The sequence below is a fragment of the Myxine glutinosa genome, chromosome 3, assembly GCF_964187855.1.
Source record: "Myxine glutinosa chromosome 3, kmMyxGlut1.1, whole genome shotgun sequence".
NCBI classification, from domain to species: Eukaryota; Metazoa; Chordata; class Myxini; order Myxiniformes; family Myxinidae; genus Myxine; species Myxine glutinosa.
The window spans coordinates 182,869,269-182,891,114 of record NC_136263.1 but is presented as its reverse complement, the minus strand read 5'-3'; the positions used below and the strand labels follow the sequence as shown (position 1 = coordinate 182,891,114).

The 21,846-nt window shown below is 43.0% G+C and overlaps 1 protein-coding gene across 3 annotated transcripts in view; it reads right to left on the bottom strand.

Annotated features, from left to right (window-relative positions):
* The window catches only part of LOC144891389 (uncharacterized), a 79,853-nt gene that overhangs the window by 23,570 nt on the left and 34,437 nt on the right, over positions 1-21,846 (bottom strand). The window contains exon 2 of one of the 3 annotated variants that reach the window (XM_078774803.1): positions 15,706-15,758. The exons of the other annotated variants lie outside the window; for them this stretch is intronic. Within the exon in view, the coding sequence (XP_078630929.1) occupies positions 15,706-15,758 (53 nt within the window). The remainder of the gene's footprint in view (positions 1-15,705; positions 15,759-21,846) is intronic. 3 annotated transcript variants of the gene reach the window in all.

The following is a 21,846-nucleotide window of genomic DNA, read 5'->3' as shown; positions in this document are numbered from 1 at the left end:
ACACACCCAATGTTCTTGAAACCCGACCATAGATCGACTGTAATCTATGTACCCCAAAGAGGAATGAACCTTCCTGCCCCTCCTGGAGTCTGTGGGTGTACTCGTATTTTAAAAACGTTATGGACGAGTTGTCACTAAACTTGCTGGATGAGTTGGTTCGGTGACAAGAACAAGCCGATTAGATTTTGGTTCAGGTCCGAATCCAGATCTGGCCTATCATTGGGATACAAACCATAAACTGTTCAGCCTAGCAGAGGTATGCGATCTACCGATTGCCGTTCTAGTTATTATATTGAATGCACATCATAACAGGTCTCAATTTTAAATTTGGTACACAGGTTGCATCATTACCTAGGTGCGGCTCTCTCACTGATGCAGTGGCTTGCTGCGCTTTCGGGCAGGAATTTTGGAATTTTGGTGTCAAAACTCTTTGTCGAAATATACCCTAGGATCTACCGATTCATGAGAGCAGATGGGTCCCTCGCTTAACCACCATTGGAAAATCCAACATTTTGATTCATTGTAGGCCTGCACACCACCATTCCAACATTTGATAGTTGGACGAGGAAGGAAAACCAGACTAGGCCAGATCGAAGGCAACTTTGCTACCTCTGTGCCATGGTGTTGGACAGTGGCTTAGTAATGGCTGAGAACAGCAGCAGCCTCAGGATCCAGGGTCAAATTGATTTTTTATTTTTAAACTGCATGGTCACATGCACGAGAAAGTGGCCACAAGCCAAATATCACACTATGGTAAGAATGTGATGGTATATTTCTAAATGTAAATGGGTGCAGAGAACTCCCCAGGAGCTCGCAGATTGATGCGGCTCTTCACTTTCATTGCACAGTGTGAGCGTCACCTTGCCATGCCCAAAAACAGAAACTGCAGCATATAAGTCACTTAAGAGCCCACCGCAAGTCTGGTTTTGGAATGCAATTAAACTTGTGATTCTGATGGAACTGATTTTGATGCATTGCAAAGGTTTTGCAGATTTGTATAACTTTGGATACCAGAAGACTCCTACTTTGAATATGTTTGCTTATGTTCTTGTAAATACCACTGGTTTAAAGATTAATGTTGCTTTCCACTCAAACACCTTCTACTTCCTCTTTCATACATGTCGATATCAGGAAGTCTAACCTGAAAATTCACCTCCCTTCATTCACCCTCTTCAATAGTCTCACCTACGGAACTGTTATGTCTTCCTGAGTCTGCTATCTTGAACTGTTCCATACAGTATCTTAAGTCTGCTGTAAACTGCCTCCTGATGGTCTCTCCCCATTTCCACTACTGAGCATTACTACTCCTGCTGAGACCCTGTTCCCACCCTTCTCCTGCAATTCCTCTCCCTGGTGCATTTGCCTGTTGTTGTTCCACTATTTTTCCTTTTGCCCAATCTTGTTGAGGATCCATTTCCAACTGCCGTTTGCTGCTCTTTAATGGGTGTTGATATCTGTATATAGGAAATAAAAAAATATCTCCAATGATTTGTTTCCTCTTCCCATACTTAAAAACATAGGGGCAATACCCCTGGTGCTCACCTGATAGAATAAACAGTATATTGCACTGACTAAAGGTATTTTAAACCAATTTCAATGGTTGCTAGAAGACCGGACAGCATGTAGAATCATACTAACATAATCATAAGACTTTAAACAAACAAACAAGCAAAATACCTATTTTGGGGGACAACCCCTCCCCCTCCCCCAACCCTGTATACCTCCTCAGACCCCAATTTTTCCAATGCCTTGAACAAACTTTGGTACCTCAAGGGTGATGATTGTGGTGAAGTTTCATCGAAATTGCATGTGTAGTTTCAGAGAAGAGAGCAAATATATATTTTGGGGGCAACTCCCACCCCCCCCCCCAACTCGTAGGCCCCCAAAGGGGCAGATTTTTTAAAATGCCGTGAGCAAACTTTGGTACAGCACGGGTGGTGAAGGTTGTGGTCAAGTTTCATCAAAATCGTGTGTGTAGTTTCTGAGAAGAAAGCAAATACCTATTTTTGGGTGAGGTTGGGGGGGGTTCAAACCCAGACCCAATTTGACCCCCCGTAGAACCCCTTACACTTCGATTTTCTTAGTGCCGTAAACAAACTTCGGTACATCGTGAGTGATGAAGGTTGTAGTCAAGTTTCATCGAAATAGTTTGTGTAGTTTCAGAGGAAAAAGCAAATTCCTATTTTGGGGGGGGGGGGGGGGGGGGTCAAACATGGATCCACTTCGACCCCCTTAGACCCTAATCTTTTTAATGCAGTGAACAAACTTTAGTCACAACATAACAAATATCATTTGTGCCAAGTTTAGTCACAATTCCATCAGCGGTTTCGGAGAAGTTGCAAGTGTTGACAGACTGACGGACGGACGACGTGCCATCACATAAGCTCCCCTCAACTTCATTCCAGGTGAGCTAAAAAACACAAGTACTAACCTTACTAATTCAAACTTTTCATACTTCTGAACATATAATGCCTTTGGCCGAGCAAGCTTGGAACTTGTCTGCGTCTGAGCCAGTTAAAGTTGGAACCGAGCTCCACGTCCCTATTATCAGGACGGGAACTAGATCCTGACATCTTAACTGGAAGTAGATCCCCCCCCTCCCTTACCCCTTTCCCCCCTTACCCCCCCCCCACCTCCACTCCCCACCTCCCCTCCCCCACCGGGCAACGGCGGGTACTTCTGCTCGTCTACTATATAAGAGAGGCGTTGGCCTGTGTTGCCATTTTTCTCAGAGATGGCTACACGGATCTTTGTCAAACTTTCAGAGGTTCATCAGTGAGTGCCTGGGAGTGTTTTAGGGAAAAAAAGTTTTTTGGAAAGTTTTGAAAAAAAAAAGTTCGTTTTTTCATTTTGATTTTTTTTTAATCACTCTTTTTTTTTTTTTTTTTTTTTTTTTGTATACAAGATCGAGGCTCGTGAAAGAGCGAACATTAATCACACAGAAAGACAAACAGACACACAAAACAAATAACATCGGGAGCGGTAGACAAGATGGGGAGAGAGGGGGAAGGACATAAACACAACATTTGAGAGCAGGGACCGAGAGACATGGAGACATCGAGAGAACTGTGGGAGGGAGAGGGCTTTGGGGGGAAGGCATGGGAAGGGGGGGGGGGGGGTGGGAGAGGTATAAAACATATGGACCCTGCCAAGACTTCCAGGAAAGAAGTTGGAATTTCAAACAAGGTGGATCTGGGGTGAATTAGTGGGGGTAGAAAAGATCAAGGTTTTGGATGGGGGAAGATAAGAGATGGTGGTGAACAGCTGTTTTGAAGACCTGGAGGGAGGAGTGTGATTGAAGCGAGTGTGGGAGTTTGTTCCAGAGGCGGGAGAAAAGAGGAATGAAAGAGTGAAGGTGAGCAGAGAGCCGAGATTTCGGCAGTTTAACCATCAGAGGGTGGCTGGCAGATCTTGTGCGACCTGTAGGAATATTTGGGGGACAGAGCACAGAGAGAGCTGGGGGAGCAAGGCCGGAGAGGAGTCGGTAGAAGACAGAAAGACCACCTACCTGCCTGCGGTGAGTGAGTGAAAGGCCCTCAGAGATAGCTTCATCGCGGGAGATTCCAATGATTCTGAAAGCTTTGGATTCAACAGCGTGAAGCCGAGTCAGGTGTGAGGCAGGAGCACCGGCCCATAGGGGAGAACAGTATTCCATTGAGCTGCGGATGAAAGCCTTGTATGTGGTGAGGAGCTCAGGTGTGCCTAGGAAGGACTTCGCACGACGGAGGATGCCCAGTCGGCGACTGGCTTTGGAGGCCAGCTTGGAAATGTGGTTTTCCCAAGAAAGATCATGGCAGATGGTGAGACCCAAAAGCTTGAGCGACAGAACTTCTTGGAGAGGATTGTTGAGAAAGTAGATGGGAGGGTTGTCCAGTCGATCTTTTCGGAGAGACATAGTAAGAGTGTGAGATTTGTCAGGATTGAAAGACATGTTCCACATGTTTGACCAGTCTGTGATTTTGTCCAGGTCTTCAGAGAGTGAGGAGGCTGCAGACTGCCGATCTGAGGGAAGAGGAATGGAGCGGCAGAGAGTGGAGTCATCAGCAAAGAGATACAGAGGATTTTCCAGAGAGTCGGAGAGATCATTGATAAAGACCAGAAAAAGCACAGGGCCCAGCACACTGCCTTGGGGAACTCCAGCCTGAACGGGAAGGGGAGATGAGAGAAATCCATTCAGGGCCACACGTTGACTACGACCAGAGAGGAAGTCCGCAAGCCATGCATGGAGATTTCCATGGATACCATAGGAGGAGAGTTTGGTGAGCAGAGCTGGGTGCCAGACCGTATCGAAGGCACGTGATATGTCAAGGGAGACAGCTCTGATTTCCTGTTTGGCATTGAGGACCTCCATCCATTGTTGAGACAGCAGAAGCAGCATGTCCAGAGTAGAGTGACCTGGTCTGAATCCAAAAGCACCAAAAGCCAAAAGCTATATAGCACCAAAAGCTTTTTTGATTAATGACAGTTATATACAAGTACACATTCGCATAAATAAATACAAAACAATCACCAGACATTTGAACACAAATATTAAAACAGTTCCGGAAGCGGTCAAAGTTGGGGTAATGCTTCTTCTTCTTCCTGAACGTCATCATACTTAACTCAGAAACGTGATGAACTGTACATTCACCAGCATATTGTCATGTGTCTGCCCTGTAGTGAACACCGCAGGGTGACATGGATAACCAAACGAGCTTTAACTCCAAGGCGTTCAATCCAATGATGACGGTATTCTTTACATGCGAGGGAAAGGAGGATGACGAACTTACCAGGACAGCTTCCACCCGAAGTCTTTGCACCTGGATAATAAATTTACTCAAACCAACACGGAATTAAAATGTACAAAAATACCGGCTTTATTGAAGAATGCCGGTAACAAAGAATGCACATTAAATAACTATTATTCCTAACTGGGAAGTCCCCAACAGACTCGAATACATACAAAGGGAAAAATAACTGTGAAAATAAATGTGTTATTTTTGTGGGCCCTTAGCTCCGAGCTACTCTTGAACCTCGTCAGGAATCGTCCAAACCCTAGCGTCCTTGGTGGGAACAGCACGCTTTTCCTCGCAGCTCACGAGAGGGAACCAGGCCTCCGTGCACAGTTCGCGCTCTGGCCGTCAAGCATGCAGCGAGCAGGCCGCACTCGTCCACTCGTCTCTGCTCCACAAAGCACCGCCGCCTCTCCGGTTCACTCAGCACAGCCCTCAGCCATCAGGAAGCCACGGCCAACCGCACCAGAGTCCAAAAGCCGCGACCGACTTTCCTTATGATCTTTGAAACCCAAAGTTAGGGATATAAAATGCCGACTGCACAGCACCAATGTCCCACTCAAGAGAGCAAAAATGCCACTGATCGCTATGAACTCCCAGGTGTAAGGGGCGAGATATGAAATCGTGACCGTTCAACACCAAAGTTAGAATATCAGAGGAAGTTAAGAAAGGAGAAAATGTCGGGTAGACAACCACTCGCCACCAAACACAGAAAACGAGAGCACGCAAATGCACCCGCCTTTCACCAACACATTCAGGACCCGAGAGACAAAATGTCCGCCCTCCAACTCCTTTGTACTCAAGGCTCTGATGTCATCTGTGCCTGCTCCACCAATCCCATAGTCCCATCTTAGCAGTCCTTGCGCCAATCAATCCCGGACCAATCACTGCTCTTCAGGGTGTGGCCTCCTGGACCTGCCTGTTTGTGTTTGTGATGCAGATGTGACGGCTGCGGCACCAGCGATAGTTGAATATCTTGTTCCCGTAGCTTTTATTTAGTGTTATAAATGCGCGATTGCCTGTCTATGTGTGTGTGCTGCTTGTGTCATAAGGAACAGAGGAAAAATAACAGATGCCATTACATACAGGGGATTATTTACCCATAATCCCTGACTAATTAGCATAACCCCACCTCTCGTGATGGGAAAAAAGATACGTGCTTACACGACATACGGTCTACCAGATCTCTACTTATGATACATGGGGTTTCTTCTTCTTCAGGACAGTCGGAGCACACTACCTATGCAATTCTACCTGGACTAAGGTAATCACTGCCTTCCCCATACAAACGTAACAATATATTCAACGAAAAGGTAAAATGATGATATGACATTTGTGATGGATTCTGTTTTGGATGTAATTGCTTTTCCATTATATTTTCCCTCATTTCAAATATGTTAATGTTTCTTTTTCGCTCGAGCAACGCCGGGTACTCCAGCTATAAACACTTTTCTCCTTTACTCGGTGTACAAATACAACTTTGTCTGAGGTGTACCATAGGCTATGTGGCCGTGGCCTCATTCGAGGGGGGGGGGGGGGGGGGAGATGGGAGAGGGGCGTAAATTCTCTATGTAAATGTTTACCATGCAGCACCACCTGGTCAAGATGGTAGAGGGTATTACAATTTCTTTTTTTTTCCCTGGGCACACACTTAGGTTATGAACCACTCTTTGCACGGGTAAATTTTTGCTCCCTCCCTTCCCCCCTCTCCCAAAATGGAGGGGCCTGTCAAAGCCACCCCCCTCCCCCAAAAATAAGTATATGTAATATATCGCCCCCCCCTCACCCCGGGTACTCCTGTTAGTTATAAACAAATGATATTTTTAATCATAGACTGTCTCACTTTCTTCTCTTTTGAATTTATCACCATTACTATATTTTGTGGTGCCAGTCAAACCAGCAGTTATTGTCCGGCTTTTCGATGTACAATAATTCTCCAAAAAAATCCTCCCAAGCACTTCCTGAGCAATTAGCGGTGATGCAGGCCGAAGATTAGGTGTAATATAATGGAGCCGCTAATTGCTCAAGAAGTTGCTCGTGATATGTTTGTAAACAAGAGAAAATTAGCCTTAGATCAGTGTAAAATGAGATCCTTTACGAGCCCGAGACCATGTGGAAAATAAATAAATAATTTTTTTTTTTTAAGCATGTTGCGGCCTGCAGACCGGCTTCTATGTTTTAAAGGGTAAGACAAGTCCTGTAGGAAAAAAAAGGAGCTCCCAATAGCATGTTGGTGTCACAAATAATTATATATATTTATGTATGAGTAATTTCCATGGGCACCACAGCCAAATGGTGGCATGAGCAAGTGAAAACAATAACTTTTGAGACGTAAACGTGATGATCTCAAAGAACATCCGTCTTCGGTGCCCTTCTACTTGTTGTTGGTAAAATCACTAATGAATCCCAGCAGCTGCAGCTCACTGGACCCTTATTGACTCACTGTCTAAACCCACATTGGAGAGGGTAAAGGATGTTCATGTTGTGACTGTTGGCATGTCTCATGATGTTACTCACGATGACGTGCTCCATCGACTAAAATGAGATGTTGCCAGGAAGCACGATCTCTCCACACTCAAGAATGAACTCTCAAACCTGTCTCCTTCCTCCAAATCCTGGTGGCATCTGGTCAAATCTGTTTCTGGTGTTTGTTCCCCTTCCATCCCCTCCCTTACCTCAAATGGCTACACAGTTGACACCGCACGTGAAAAAGACGAATGCCTCAACTCTGTGTTTGCCTCAAAATCTTGTGTCCCAAACCCATCTCTCTCTGTTCCCACCTTACCCAGTCGAACCCAACTGCTCCTGGAGTCTGTGTCCTTCTCTCCTGACAAAGTGGAGAAGTTTTTGTCAAACCTCCACTCTGATTCTGCAACTGGACCAGACGGCATCAGCCCACGGGTCCTAAAATACTGCTCTTCCGCTCTATCTCACCCTCTCTCTGTTCTCTTCACCCTCTCTTGCTCAAGGTCATCTCCCATCTGCTTGGAAATCAGAAACGATTGCCGCTTTACACAAAAAGGTGCAAAACAGATCCTTGCAACAACAGACCAATCAGCCTGCTCCCAATTATCAGCAAAGTCATGGAATCCATCATTGCTTCGGATATCAAATCCTTCCTCTTCTCCAATGGCTTGATCTCCGATCATCAATTTGGATTCAGACCAGGTCATTCTACACTGGACATGTTGCTTCTGCTGTCTCAACAATGGATGGAGGTTAAAATCACAGACTGGTCAAACAAGTGGAACATGTCTTTCAATCCTGACAAATCTTACACTCTTACTATGTCTCTCCGAAAAGACCGACTGGACAACCCTCCCATCTACTTTCTGAACAATCCTCTCCAAGAAGTTCTGTCACTCAAGCTTTTGGGTCTCACTATCTGCCATGATCTTTCCTGGGAAAATCGCATTTCCAAGCTGGCCTCCCAAGCCAGTCGCCGACTGGGCATCCTCCGTCGTGTGAAGTCCTTCCTTGGCACACCTGAGCTACTCACCACATACAAGGCTTTCATCCGCAGCTCAATTGAATACTGTTCCCCCCACTGGGCCGGTGCTCCTGCTTCACACCTAGCTCGGCTTCAAGCCGTTGAAACCAAAGCTTTTAGAATCATTGGAATCTCCCGCGATGAAGCTAACTCCGAGGGCCTTTCACTTACTCACCGCAGGTAGGTTGGTGGTCTTTCTGTCTTCTACCGACTCCTCTCCGGCCTTGCTCCCCCAGCTCTGTCTGTGCTCTGTCCCCCAAATATTTCTACAGGTCGCACAAGATCTGCCAGTAACCCTCTTATGGTTAAACTGCCAAAATGAAGACTCTCTGCTCACCTTCACTCCTTCATTCCTCTTTTCTCCCACCTCTGGAACAAACTCCCTCACCCTCTTCAATCCCACTCCTCCCTCCAGGACTTTAAAACAGCTGTTCACCACCATCTCTTATCTTCCCCCATCCAAAACCTTGATCTTTTCTACCCCCGCTAATTCACCCCAGATACACTTTTTTGAAATACCGACTTCTTTCCTGGAAGTCCTAGTCCATGTGTTTTATACTTCTCCCAACCCCCCCCCCCCTCTCCCCCTCCCCTTCCCACGCCTCCTCCCCCCAAGCCCTCTTCCTCCCACAGATCTCCTGATGTCCCTGCTCTCAAATGTTGTGTTGTGTGCTCCCCCTCTCTCCCCATCTTGTCTACCGCTCCCCTTATTATATGTTTTATGTGTCTGTTTGATTTTTCGTTTGATTAATATTAGCTCTTTCACGAACCTCGATCTTGTATCCAAAAAATACAAAAAAACAAAAAACAGATATCGGTCAATAGTTCTCTGGATGAGACTCCTTTCTTTCTATCGTCGTCGTTATCCCAAGCATGGGGTGACAGCGGGACATGGAGGAAATCATGTGGAACTGGAGTTTCTTTGGTAAAGACATTCTTGAATTGGTGATTCAAGATGGTCACTTTCTCAACTGTGTCTGTCACTGTCTTCCCCTCAGATTTGAGTTGAGTGAACCCACTCCTGTCAGATTTTGTTGGACTTGACAAACCTCCAAACACTCTTCATGCCTACAAATTTGTTTGAGTTTTCATCGCGGGTGAAGATTCATTTCATGCAATTCCAGTATGCTTTTCTCATATCAGCCTGAATTTCTTTCTTTCGGATTCCCTTCTATTCTTCAATGGCCTACGGTATGGGATGAACCCCGCCCCTCCTGAGTTTCCCACACTTCCTACTTAGTCTGCCTTGTTTCTTAATGAGTCGTCTTATGCTGTTGGTAACTCAAGGAAGGTTTTCGTTATTGTGAATCATCGTCGGAGGAATGTGGTCTTCTTTGCCCTTTTTTACGGTTTGCCAGGCTTGAAGGTGAGCCAAAGTTCATCAACTGATGCAGTCCACAGCTTGAATGCAATGTCCTCTCCAACTTCCTGTGTGCTCTCTGTGAAGCTCCCCAGTGTACAGCAGAATCTTCCTTCATGCCTGACGTCTTCGGGTTGGTTTCAAATCTAACTCAACAAGAGGGCAGCCATTGTCTGAGACTCCTGGCACCACGATAACCTTATTCACTAGAGTTAGGTTACTTACAGGAACTAAATCCAGCTCGTTGTTCGCTCTTTATCAATTAACTGAGACCATGGTTAACTAGGATGGGGCCCTGGCACCATCTGTAATGTTGAGTTGTTGAGCAGGATGTCTGTCTGTAATGTTGAGCAGGATATCTGCAATCTCTCACTTGCAGGTTTCTTCAGGCCCAGCCAGGGAAGTTGAAGTCACCAGCAATCAGTGTAGAATTATTCCAGCTCTACTATGCTACCTTCATTCCCTTTAGGAGGTCTGTAAAATGCAGCTACTATACATGCAGCGTTTTACTACCAGCAATTTGGATCCTGGAGCAAAAAAAATTCGCAGTCCGTTTCTACTTCCACTTCTCTGGCTCTCAGGAGATCTCTCTTTGCGGTGACAAGCACTCCACCATGCGGGTTGTTAGGTCTATCATCCTCTTGGATGTGATACAGTTGAGGAGGGAAGGCCTTGTGGGAAGGAAGACCACCCTTTCCCTCTTGTCTCTTTCTTTCTCTCTTTTTCTCTCTCTCTCTCTCTCTCTCTCTCTCTCTCTCTCTCTCTCTCTCTCTCTCTCTCTCTCTCTCTCTCTCTCTCTCTCTCTCTCTCTCTCTCTCTCTCTCTTTCTCTCTCTCTCATGCCATCCAGGAGGTGAGGTGGGGGATCTCTGGGTCGCTTCTGTGAGATTGATCGGCTGTCTCCGTGCCAAGGGCTTGTTCGAGAGAATGGTCCGAGGCTATACAACAACAACAACTCAAGCGAACCATCATTCTGAACACTCTTTGATTTCCATGAGACAGCCTTGTCACAGACTCAATGAGCCACGTTTCAATAATATTTTGGTTTCATCCTGGGCTCTTTCAATTCAAAAATAATTAAACATTTTATTGAGAGTGAATTACAATGTACGAAGAATTGAATTCATATGATATAATGTCCTTCCAATAGAGCCTGGTGTTGGCTTAGCGGTTAGGGTGCCAGCTTGGGATCCTGGGTTCGAATCCTGGTCCATCACTGAATTAACACCAGGGGGGTTGACTCAACCTGTCATCCTTCCAAGGTCGGAAAATCGAGTACCAGTTCACTGGTAATTCCCTGTGTGTCGCAAGAAGCGACCAACAGGGCTGGCGGCAGGAAGGGCATCCGGCCATAAAAACCAGTTCACTGGTAATTCCCTGTGTGTCGCAAGAAGCGACCAACAGGGCTGGCGGCAGGAAGGGCATCCGGCCATAAAACATTGCTTAAACTAGATGGTATTCATAGAATACTTACCCTGCGCAGTCAACTTGGTGTGAGCCAACTCTTCTATTTTTGAACGTTTTTTTTTTTTTTGATCCGATATGGCTGCCAGACCACGTGAGCGATGACATCTTCAATTGATATTCTCCAAATAATTGTTGCATAGATCATGCTCAATTAAATTTCAAACTGATCAGACTAAGCTTTGCCCTGTCGAATTATGATGTCATAATTATGGCACCAATGACGTCATCGGTAACAACACCTATTCCCCATATGGAGTTATTTACAATGAGCCACGTTTCAATTTTTAAAATGCTGACAGGGCCCACACTTTACTTTACTGAAATGCAGACACAAATGTTATATGTTCGTCAAAAATCGTCGGAATTTCACCAAATCTGTTTTGGTCGTGTGTTAATATACCTCAGTGATTGACAAATCTGAAATCAGACTTTTATTTGAGGTCAAAATGACCCCGTGAGGTCACTCCGTACTTTGCCTGCTCGTCATGTGCAGTGTGATAATTAATTCCATGCCCACTATAGAAGACTCCTCTTCTTCATGCAATAACAACTTCTAGCTTCCAGACCGCACATCCAATCATCTTGAAATTTTGGACACGTGTTCGACTTCATGACCTCTACTATAATTTACAGTTTCACGTCGATCAATGAAGCGGTTCAAGAGTTATAAATTTTAAAATATTTTCGTTTAAGTATTTATATCTGCCAAACCACGTCACCTATCGCAAATTCCAAAATGTCATTTTAGTATACTGATATGTTGAACACATCTGTGAAGTTTCGCCTCGATAGGATCAAAAATGAGGGAGGAACTTGGTTTTAAAAGTTTATGCTTAAAAACGTCATAACTCCGAAACCATGTGATGCATGACGTCATGCTCGCTGTCTTTTTTGTTCGTCATGGGTATGCCATTCTGTATTCAAAGTTTTGCCTCGATCTGTTCAGTCGTTTTGGAGAACATTTGATTTTAGTGGTTTTTCAGGTTTTAGCTTCAGTGGTTTTAGTGGTCCGAACCACGTGACCTACGACGTCGTTATAATTTTATTTCTGCATCAATTTATACCGAGAAGATGCTGAAGAAATTTCATCCTGATCGGATAAAGTTTTTTTACTTGTCGAATTATGACGTCATAACGGCGGCACCTATGACGTCATCATTCACATATGTTATTCCGCATGGAGAGTTCTTTGCAATGAGACCCGTTTCAATTCTTTCTGTGAAGCGGTTTTTGAGATATAGAGGTGCAAAGTGTTTTGGTTTTTCCAAGATGGCGCCCTTACCACGTGACCTGTGACGTCATAATATTCATTAAAATATTCTCCAGGAGGAGACCCTCCCATGGTGAAAATTTCATGTCAATGGGACCAACGGTTGCCGAGAATATGAATTTTTTAAATGCAGACACGCACGTACGTACGTATGACGTACGTACATACGACGTACGGACGGGCCCGAATGCTTAACCCTGGATTTCGCTTCTTGAGCGCAGGGTAAAAAGGAGACCACGGTGCCCAAAAAAGGCCAACCCCTGCTCTGCGGGGAAAAATGGCCTCTAAAGGTGGTATAATGTCCTTCCAATGGACATCATGATACCAACCATACAAATTATCGACTACACCTGTAGCTGTAATCTAAAGCAGTTGCATGAGTCCGTTTATATCAGAATGTCCTTCCAACGGACGACGCACATATTGATGTCTCGGCCTACCTGAAAAGTACAATAGAATGACATTTTAAAGAAGGGTGAGATTCAAACCCCAGCTAGACAGCTTAACATTAAATCTGCATACGGCTCAGCTATCCCACAAGCCCTCTGGATTATTAACCAAACGAGCAAGTTGCCCGTGCCCACACGGAATTCCAAACAGGATAGGGATGGAGACCGCAAAAATGCAAATGGAAACTTCTGTCATCGAGCAGGAAAGCTGGGAGAAACAATTCACATTTATTGCCACATCTGATGCAATTGAAATGCTCTTAGGGTGGTGAGGTGCTGCGTTTGAAACTTTGTTAGGTATATGTAGCTATTTGATGTAGAGGGTCCATAATAAAAATTTGTATTGGTGTTAAAGCTAGTGACCAATTGCAAATTAACACTATGATTAATGGAAGTGCCCAGCACATAATGACCTCGAGAATTCTTAGAACACCTTACCCCACGCAGTCTTGAGACAACAAGGACATGGGCGGGGTCTGCAAACGGCAAATTTAATTGGTCAAGATGATGTAAATGCCATAATTTTTGGTCCAAGTCTTGCTAAAAAGAAGGGTTTTGAAAGAGCCTATAAGGGAATACGAGTGTGTGTGTGTATATATATGTTGTATGTGTCCTTTATGACATCCTCAAAAACAGTAATTTTCCTGTTTGGAATGATTTTCAATTCTGTTTGACTGCCAGACAGGCAGACAAAATAATAGAATTATGTAACTCCTCTGTCCGCATGTGTGATTGGGACAAATTCAGAGCCAAAGTTCTGCTGAACTCCAGGTTTGTTTTCCAATTCATGGTCCAATTGGTATTCAAAATATAACATTCAACTGAACCGAATTACTTCCTCGATCATCAACTAAACGTTTGTAGGTAGACAGACAAAGTGAACCAATTGCTTTCCTCCACTTTTCGCTCCATGCACCCAGGGTAATGACGACGTAGAGGTATCATCGTTAAAGCAAGCTGGAGAAAAGATTTACGACGTGACGACCAAGCAAAATGTGACTGCAACATTCATAATCTTTTTCTTTTTTTTTTAACCCCAGGAAGTTTCTCATCGTGATCTGGTCTCTAGACATTTTCAGGAAAACACGCACCACTCGTTCAAAAATTCCATCCAAGTAAAAACAAGTCTCCGTAAATCTTCGAATGGAGGATAAACTGGAAATTCTGTCGCAGAGACTTGATTAAAGTCATTTTCTCGACACAAGAAAGAAGTTTGAATGAGCATCACACTAACACCAGGAATAAATTATTCTGGGAACGAGTACTGAGATTTTTGGGCAAAGAAAATGATATTTTTGGAGGAAACCGTCATTGTTGATACAAACGGCTCTAATTAGTGAATAGAGTTGTGGAAAAAGGAGTCGAATGAATGAAGCATACAAAAGAAAACAGTTCATGTTAAATGTAACATCCACTGTGTTTAAATGAATTGTTAAAACTAGAACAGCACTCAGTAGAGAGCATACCTTCTCCTGGTTGGCCATATCACTCAATGGTGTCACTTTTCTTTTCTTTTTTCTTTTTTTGTGTACAAGATCGAGGCTCGTGTAAGAGCTAACAATAATCACAAAAAAAAACCGACACATAAAACATACAATAAAGGGAGCGGGAGACAAGATGGGGAGAGAGAGGGAAGCACACAAGTGCAACAGCGGAGAACATGTACATCGGGAGATCTGTGGGAGGGAGAGAGGGAGAGGGCTTTGGGGGAGGAGGCATGGGAATGGGGGGGGGGGGAGGTATAAAACACATGGACACTGCTAGGACTTCCAGGAAAGAAGTTGGTATTTCAGAAAAGTGGATCTGGGGTGAAATTAACGGGGGTAGAAAAGATCAAGGTTTTGGATGGGGGAATTAATTATACTCATTGAATTCTACACTTAAAAATTCTACTAGTTGAATTCTACACTTTAAAATTCTGCTAGTTGAATTCTACACACTTAAAAATTATACTAGTTGAATTCTACACTTAAAAATTATACTCGTTGAAAAAAATTCTACGAGTTGAATTCTACACTTAAAAATTATACTAGTTGAATTCTACACTTTAAAATTCTACTAATTGAATTCTACACTTAAAAATTCTACTAGTTGAATTCTACACTTTAAAATTCTGCTAGTTGAATTCTACACACTTAAAAATTATACTAGTTGAATTCTACACTTAAAAATTCTACTAGTTGAATTCTACACTTAAAAATTCTACGAGTTGGATCCGGATCTTCACCAAAATTGAATCGATTCTTCCTTGTCGCATACACAGCCTGTCCAACAAGTTTCGTCCAAAGCCATCCATAACTTTTTGAGTATTTTAATTACAAATTAGAGGTGCATAAGATTGTGAATCAAAAAAAGGCGGGTGAAACAAACTCCGATTGAACTTTTTCGCAAATTTTTATGCATACTTCCGCATCCGCAAGATGGCGGCCTCCATGAAGCAATTTGGTGCGTCAAAGCTTCGAAATTCTCAAAGGATCCAGAAAAATCTGGCTTTTCAACATAAAAGTATTTTAAATACAAATTAGAGGTGCATAAGATTGTGAATCAAAAAAGACCAGTGAAACAAACTCCTATTGAACTTTTTCGCAATTGTTTATGCATATTTCCGCATCCGCAAGATGGCGGCCTCCATTGAGCGATTTGGTGCGTCAAAGCCTCGAAATTCTCAAAGGATCCAGCAACATCTGGCTTTTCAACATAATACGTACGCGTTCATTGACAACACCGGCTGCAAAGCCACTAGTACCGACTGCAAAGCCGCAATGAGCCGGCGAAGTCAAAACCTCTTGCCACTATTTTATTTTTACCCATCACCATGGCATCAGTAGGTTAGGTAGTTGGTAGTAGGTAGTTGGTAGGTAGGTAGTTGGTAGTAGGTAGGTGTAGTAGGTACCGTACCTGGTAAGACTCGGTAAAAGAGAAGAGCAGACAGTCCTCCCCAATGGCAATACCTGCATACAATAAATGTCACAAGAAGCTTAAGGAAGTAACTATACGATGTGCTAGCTTAAGGCCTATTTTTAATTGGGCTTAACATACGTTTTCACAGTAAGTGTGTAGTCTTCTAACTGCAGTCGCTGTCAGGCGCCAGGGCTGGTTCTCTGACTCTCCGGGCACGGCGGCTTCGTCCACCAGAAGAAGTTAGCTTGCAGTGATTAATTCGGTGAATTCCATCTCAACTTCGGATATTTCTGGCCGTGAAAAACTATCCGTATTTCTAAACTAAATATGTAAACCGCTTATACCGTATTTCTGGCCGTGAAAAACTATCCCATACGGCCGCGAGATTTCTAAAAAATAATGCTTCTTCAATGTTAGAATATTTGACGCCGTTTTCACCGTCCGAAACGCGTAATAAGCTTTAAAAAATTTTTTTTTCCAAATGCTCGAATCTCATTGGTTCTGGTGTTTGATGACGATTTTCGTTGAAGATAACGAGGTTGGTCTTAACGTATTTTAATTACTAATTAGAGGTTTCATGAGATTGTGAATCAAAGAACGACAGGTGAAACAAACTCCTATTGAACTTTTTCGCAATTGTTTTATGCAAACTTCCGCATCCGGTCGATGGCTGTCTCCAGCACTCCATCCAGTGAGTGATTTCATTTTAGAAATATTTTTTCAAATGCTCGAATCTCATTGGGTCCGGTGTTTAGTGCGCGTTTCGTTGAAGATAACCAGGCCCGTGCGGGCCGATGTTGGTCTTAAAGTATTTTAATAATACATTGGAGGTGCATAAGATTGTGAATCAAACGATGACGGGTGAAAGAAACTCCTAATGAACGTTTTAAATTTGTTATGCATACTTCCGCATCCGCAAGATGGCTGCGTCCACTGCGCTTCGGATTCTCGAGCCAAGGCATAATCAGGTTTTCATCATAATACGTACTCGTTTATTGACAACACTGGCTTCGCCGGCTATTAAAGGTAAATTTAATTTCCTCAACTCAGAAAATAAACTTTATTTTATGTTCTTTGTACAGGGAAACAAGCCTGGTGTTGGTATGGCTAAGGCGGTTGGCTTGAGATCTTAGGGTCTTGAGTTTGAGCACCTGTCATACTGGTAGGTAACACCAGGAGGGTTGACTCAGCCTGTCATCCTTCAGAGGTTGGCAAAATGAGTACCAGCTTACCGGAAACTGGGGGCACTGCATCAGCGGTACAGCCGCGCTCCCAGCAATGATGCAACGAGCAGCCACAGGCTCCATGCCAAATAATTACAACAATGCGACTGTGTGACCAATATGTCTCTGCATAGTCCCACAATGACTAGATGCCATCATTCAATGTCCTAATAAGAAACAAGTTTGATTTAAATCCCTTCAGCTGTTTTCAAGTATCACATTTTCCCCAGCCATGACAGGTTTCACATCGATTGGTGAAGCGGTTTCAGAGAAGGGATTAAAAAAAAAAATTGGCTTTCAAGCTAATATGGCTGCCACACCATGTGACATATGACCATAAAAAAAATGTACACTCTGCATATGTATGGGTAGTGGATAACGTTTGTGAAGTTTTGTGTTGATCGGATAAGGTTTGTTTTTCTATCCAAGATGGCTGCCAAACCACGCGGCCTATGATATCATCATTTTCAAACTATATGCAACAGTGCTGTTGGATGATATTTGGAAGATTTTGCATCTATTGGGTGAGTGGTTTCAGAGATATAATTATTTAATATTTTCCTTCAATCCAATATGGTTGCCAAACCATGTGACCAATGATGTTTTTGTGATCATCTTTTAATCGACATGCCTAGATGCCTAATCTAGGCATGCCTAATCGACATGCGAGATGCCTAGATGACACACGTAAAGTTTCAAGTTGCTTAAAGTTTCTGCTTGAAGTTGCTTAAAGTTTCTTAACCTCTGCTTAAAGTTTCGAGTCAACTTAAGGTTTTAGGTTAAATCCAATAATGGCTGCCAAACCATGTGTCCTATGATGTCATACATTTAATATTTCAATACAAATGGGTCATAGATCATGTGCATGCAATTTCAGATTTTTAGGATAAGGAATTCGTTTAAAACATTTTTGGCTGGTATACCACTTCACCTATGATGTCATCATTATCATGGCTTTGGTCCCCATTGGGAGTACTCGACAATGTGCAAAGTTTCAAATTTTTCCATTCAGCGGTTTCCGAGAAATAATTATTTAATTATTTGCTTTTAATCCAAGATGGCTGCCATACCACATGACCTATGACGTCACAATTACAAAAACATTCTGCACAGGTGTCACTCGTACCCTGAAAGTTTCGTCTCAATCCGACATATGGTTGCTGAGAAAAACGAGGTTTATAAATAAAACGAGGTTAGTCCTGCCTGTGCATGCTGAGAAAAACGAGGTTTACGGATGGACGGACGGACGGACGGACAACCCGAAAACATAATGCCTCCTGTGATTTCGTCGGCGGAGGCACAAAAATAGCCACCCGAGTGGGTTGACGGTCATCTCTTGAGGTTGTGGTTCAGACCTCTGATGATTTGGGGGAACCCTCTCTCCTCCCCCCCCCTCCCCTCCACCCCCACTTCCTCTGAGAGCCCCCATGATCTGAAATCGAAAAATCGAAGCCTGAGCGATTGTGCTCAGGTCCATCGAGTCGAAGGGCTGTTTCGGATTTCAGAGCAATCGGTTGGTAAATAAGGGACGAGCAGTGATCCAAGGTTTGAGGGTTTAACCTCCGTGGGAAGAATGCATCCCCTGCGAACGGCAAGGCACTCCTGTATATACCTGAACACTGCGTGGGGTATCGTGTTCTACGAACTTTCTAGTTCCTTCTGTATCCATGTCGTTCACCCCTTGTATCCTCCCCTTTCCCTCATTCTTCCTCACATCCCTTATTTCTCCAAGTCGGCCTTTATTTTGTCCCTCAACATCCTGTTGGTGTGTTTCCCTTCTCTCCTTCTTTTGTTCCTTTCACTCTGTTAAATCCTAATCCATTACATGTTCCAGCTCTTCCACAAGCCTCGACTTTGTACACCAAAAAAGGTCAAAAGGGTTCCAAAAATCACATCAGGTGTACCTAAAAGTTACAAGTTATCACCCATGCCAGGTTTATCTATGACCTTTACCTGTCACAACCAGCCAGGCTGACACATTCACCTTTCAATGGTTTTTACCTACAGTGAGATATTTTGCGGAAGACGCTGTCCGGGCGTTATTGCAATTTTGCAAAATCTACATAATTGGCATTAAATCTACAAATTATTGAATATTTTTCTGGTCTGTACTAATACATCATGTTTTATCTGGATAATTTCTATACAATTTCGAGATCAATTGTTATTGATCCGTATTGACTGAGGATCATTCATTGTCAAAATAGGGAGGCCTCTGTTTATTAATAGGTCAAAATAGGGAGGCCTCTGCTTATTAATAGGTCAAAATAGGGAGGCCTCTGTTTATTAATAGGTCAAAATAGGGAGGCCTCTGTTTATTAATAGGTCAAAATAGGGAGGCCTCTGTATATTAATAGGTCAAAATAGGGAGGCCTCTGTTTATTAATATGTCAAAATAGGGAGGCCTCTGTTTATTAATAGGTCAAAATAGGGAGGCCTCTGCTTATTAATAGGTCAAAATAGGGAGGCCTCTGCTTATTAATAGGTCAAAATAATCAGGAAGGCCTCTGCTTATTAATAGGTCAAAATAATCAGGAAGGCCTCTGCTTATTAATAGGTCAAAATAGGGAGGCCTCTGCTTATTAATAGGTCAAAATAGGGAGGCCTCTGCTTATTAATAGGTCAAAATAATCAGGGAGGCCTCTGCTTATTAATAGGTCAAAATAGGGAGGCCTCTGCTTATTATTAGGTCAAAATAGGGAGGCCTCTTTTTATTAATAGGTCAAAATAGGGAGGCCTCTGTATATTCATTGGTCAAAATAGGGAGGCCTCTGCTTATTAATAGGTTATAATAATCAGTGAGGCCTCTGCTTATTAATAGGTCATAATAATGAGGGAGGCATCTGCTTATTAATAGGTTATAATAATGAGGGAGGCCTCTGCTTATTAATAGGTTATAATAATGAGGGAGGCCTCTGCTTATTAATAGGTTATAACAAGCGTTACGCCTAGGTCCCCCGTCGGTGAAGTGATGCGAGTTGACAAAGTGGAAGACGCAAGGCGGCCATCTTGGATTTTGACGTGGCAACCCAATTTTCAATAGCGTTCTTCCTTATGCGTAGATACATCTACACACCAGATCAGACGTTAGTAGTTCGTTTATTTTTCAAGATATTTTGCTCACAAGGTTCAGAAATATATATGGTGGCGGCCATATTGGATTTTGACGTGGCGACCCAATTTTCAATAGCCTTCTTCCTTATGCCCAGATACACCCACACACCAGATTAGAAGTTGGTACTTCGCTTATTTTTCAAGATATTCCTCTCACAATGTTCAGACATACATGGCATCAGACATACATGGCGGCGGCCATCTTGGATTTTGAAGTGGGTTGCACCCACACACCAAATTCGAATACCGTCCTTCGCTTACGCACGCACGTACGCACGCACGCACGCACGGACGGACGGACAAACCATAGGCCCCCTTTCGCTCCGCGGTGCGACGGGGGTCAATAATGAGGGAGGCCTCTGCTTATTAATAGGTTATAATAATGAGGGAGGCCTCTGCTTATTAATAGGTTATAACAATGAGGGAGGCCTCTGCTTATTAATAGGTTATAATAATGAGGGAGGCCTCTGCTTATTAATCGGTTATAATAATGAGGGAGGCCTCTGCTTATTAATAGGTTATAATAATGAGGGAGGCCTCTGCTTATTTATAGGTTATAATAATCAGGGAGGCCTCTGTTTATTAATATTATTAATAGGTTATAATAATGAGGGAGGCCTCTGTTTATTAATATTATTAATAGGTTATAATAATGAGGGAGGCCTCTGTTTATTAATATTATTAATAGGTTATAATAATGAGGGAGGCCTCTGCTTATTAATAGGTTATAATAATGAGTTAGGCCTCTGCTTATTTATAGGTTATAATAATGAGGGAGGCCTCTGCTTATTAATAGGTTATAATAATGAGGGAGGCCTCTGTTTATTAATATTATTAATAGGTTATAATAATGAGGGAGGCCTCTGCTTATTTATAGGTTATAATAATCAGGGAGGCCTCTGTTTATTAATATTATTAATAGGTTATAATAATGAGGGAGGCCTCTGCTTATTAATAGGTTATAATAATGAGTTATGCCTCTGCTTATTAATAGGTTATAATAATGAGGGAGGCCTCTGCTTATTAATAGGTTATAATAATGAGGGAGGCCTCTGCTTATTAATAGGTTATAATAATCAGGGAGGCCTCTGCTTATTAATAGGTCATAATAATGAGGGAGGCCTCTGCTTATTAATAGGTTATAATAATGAGGGAGGCCTCTGCTTATTAATAGGTTATAATAATGAGGAAGGCCTCTGCTTATTAATAAGATATAATAATGAGGGAGGCCTCTGCTTATTAATAGGTTATAATAATGAGGGAGGCCTCTGCTTATTAATATGTTATAATAATGAGGGAGACCTCTGCTTATTAATAGGTTATAATAATGAGGGAGGCCTCTGCTTATTAATAGGTTATAATAATGAGGGAGGCCTCTGCTTATTAATAGGTCATAATAATGAGGGAGGCCCCTGCTTATTAATAGGCCATAATAATGAGGGAGGCCCCTGCTTATTAATAGGCCATAATAATCAGGGAGGCCTCTGCTTATTAATAGGTCATAATAATCAGGGAGGCCTCTGCTTATTAATAGGTTACAACAATGAGGGAGGCCTCTGCTTATTAATAGGGTATAATAATGAGGGAGGCCTCTTATTAATAGGTCAAAATAATCAGGGAGGCCTCTTATTAATAGGTCAAAATAATCAGGGAGGCCTCTTATTAATAGGCCATAATAATCAGGGAGGCCTCTGCTTATTAATAGGTTATAACAATGAGGGAGGCCCCTGCTTATTAATAGGTTATAACAATGAGGGAGGCCCCTGCTTATTAATAGGTTATAACAATGAGGGAGGCCCCT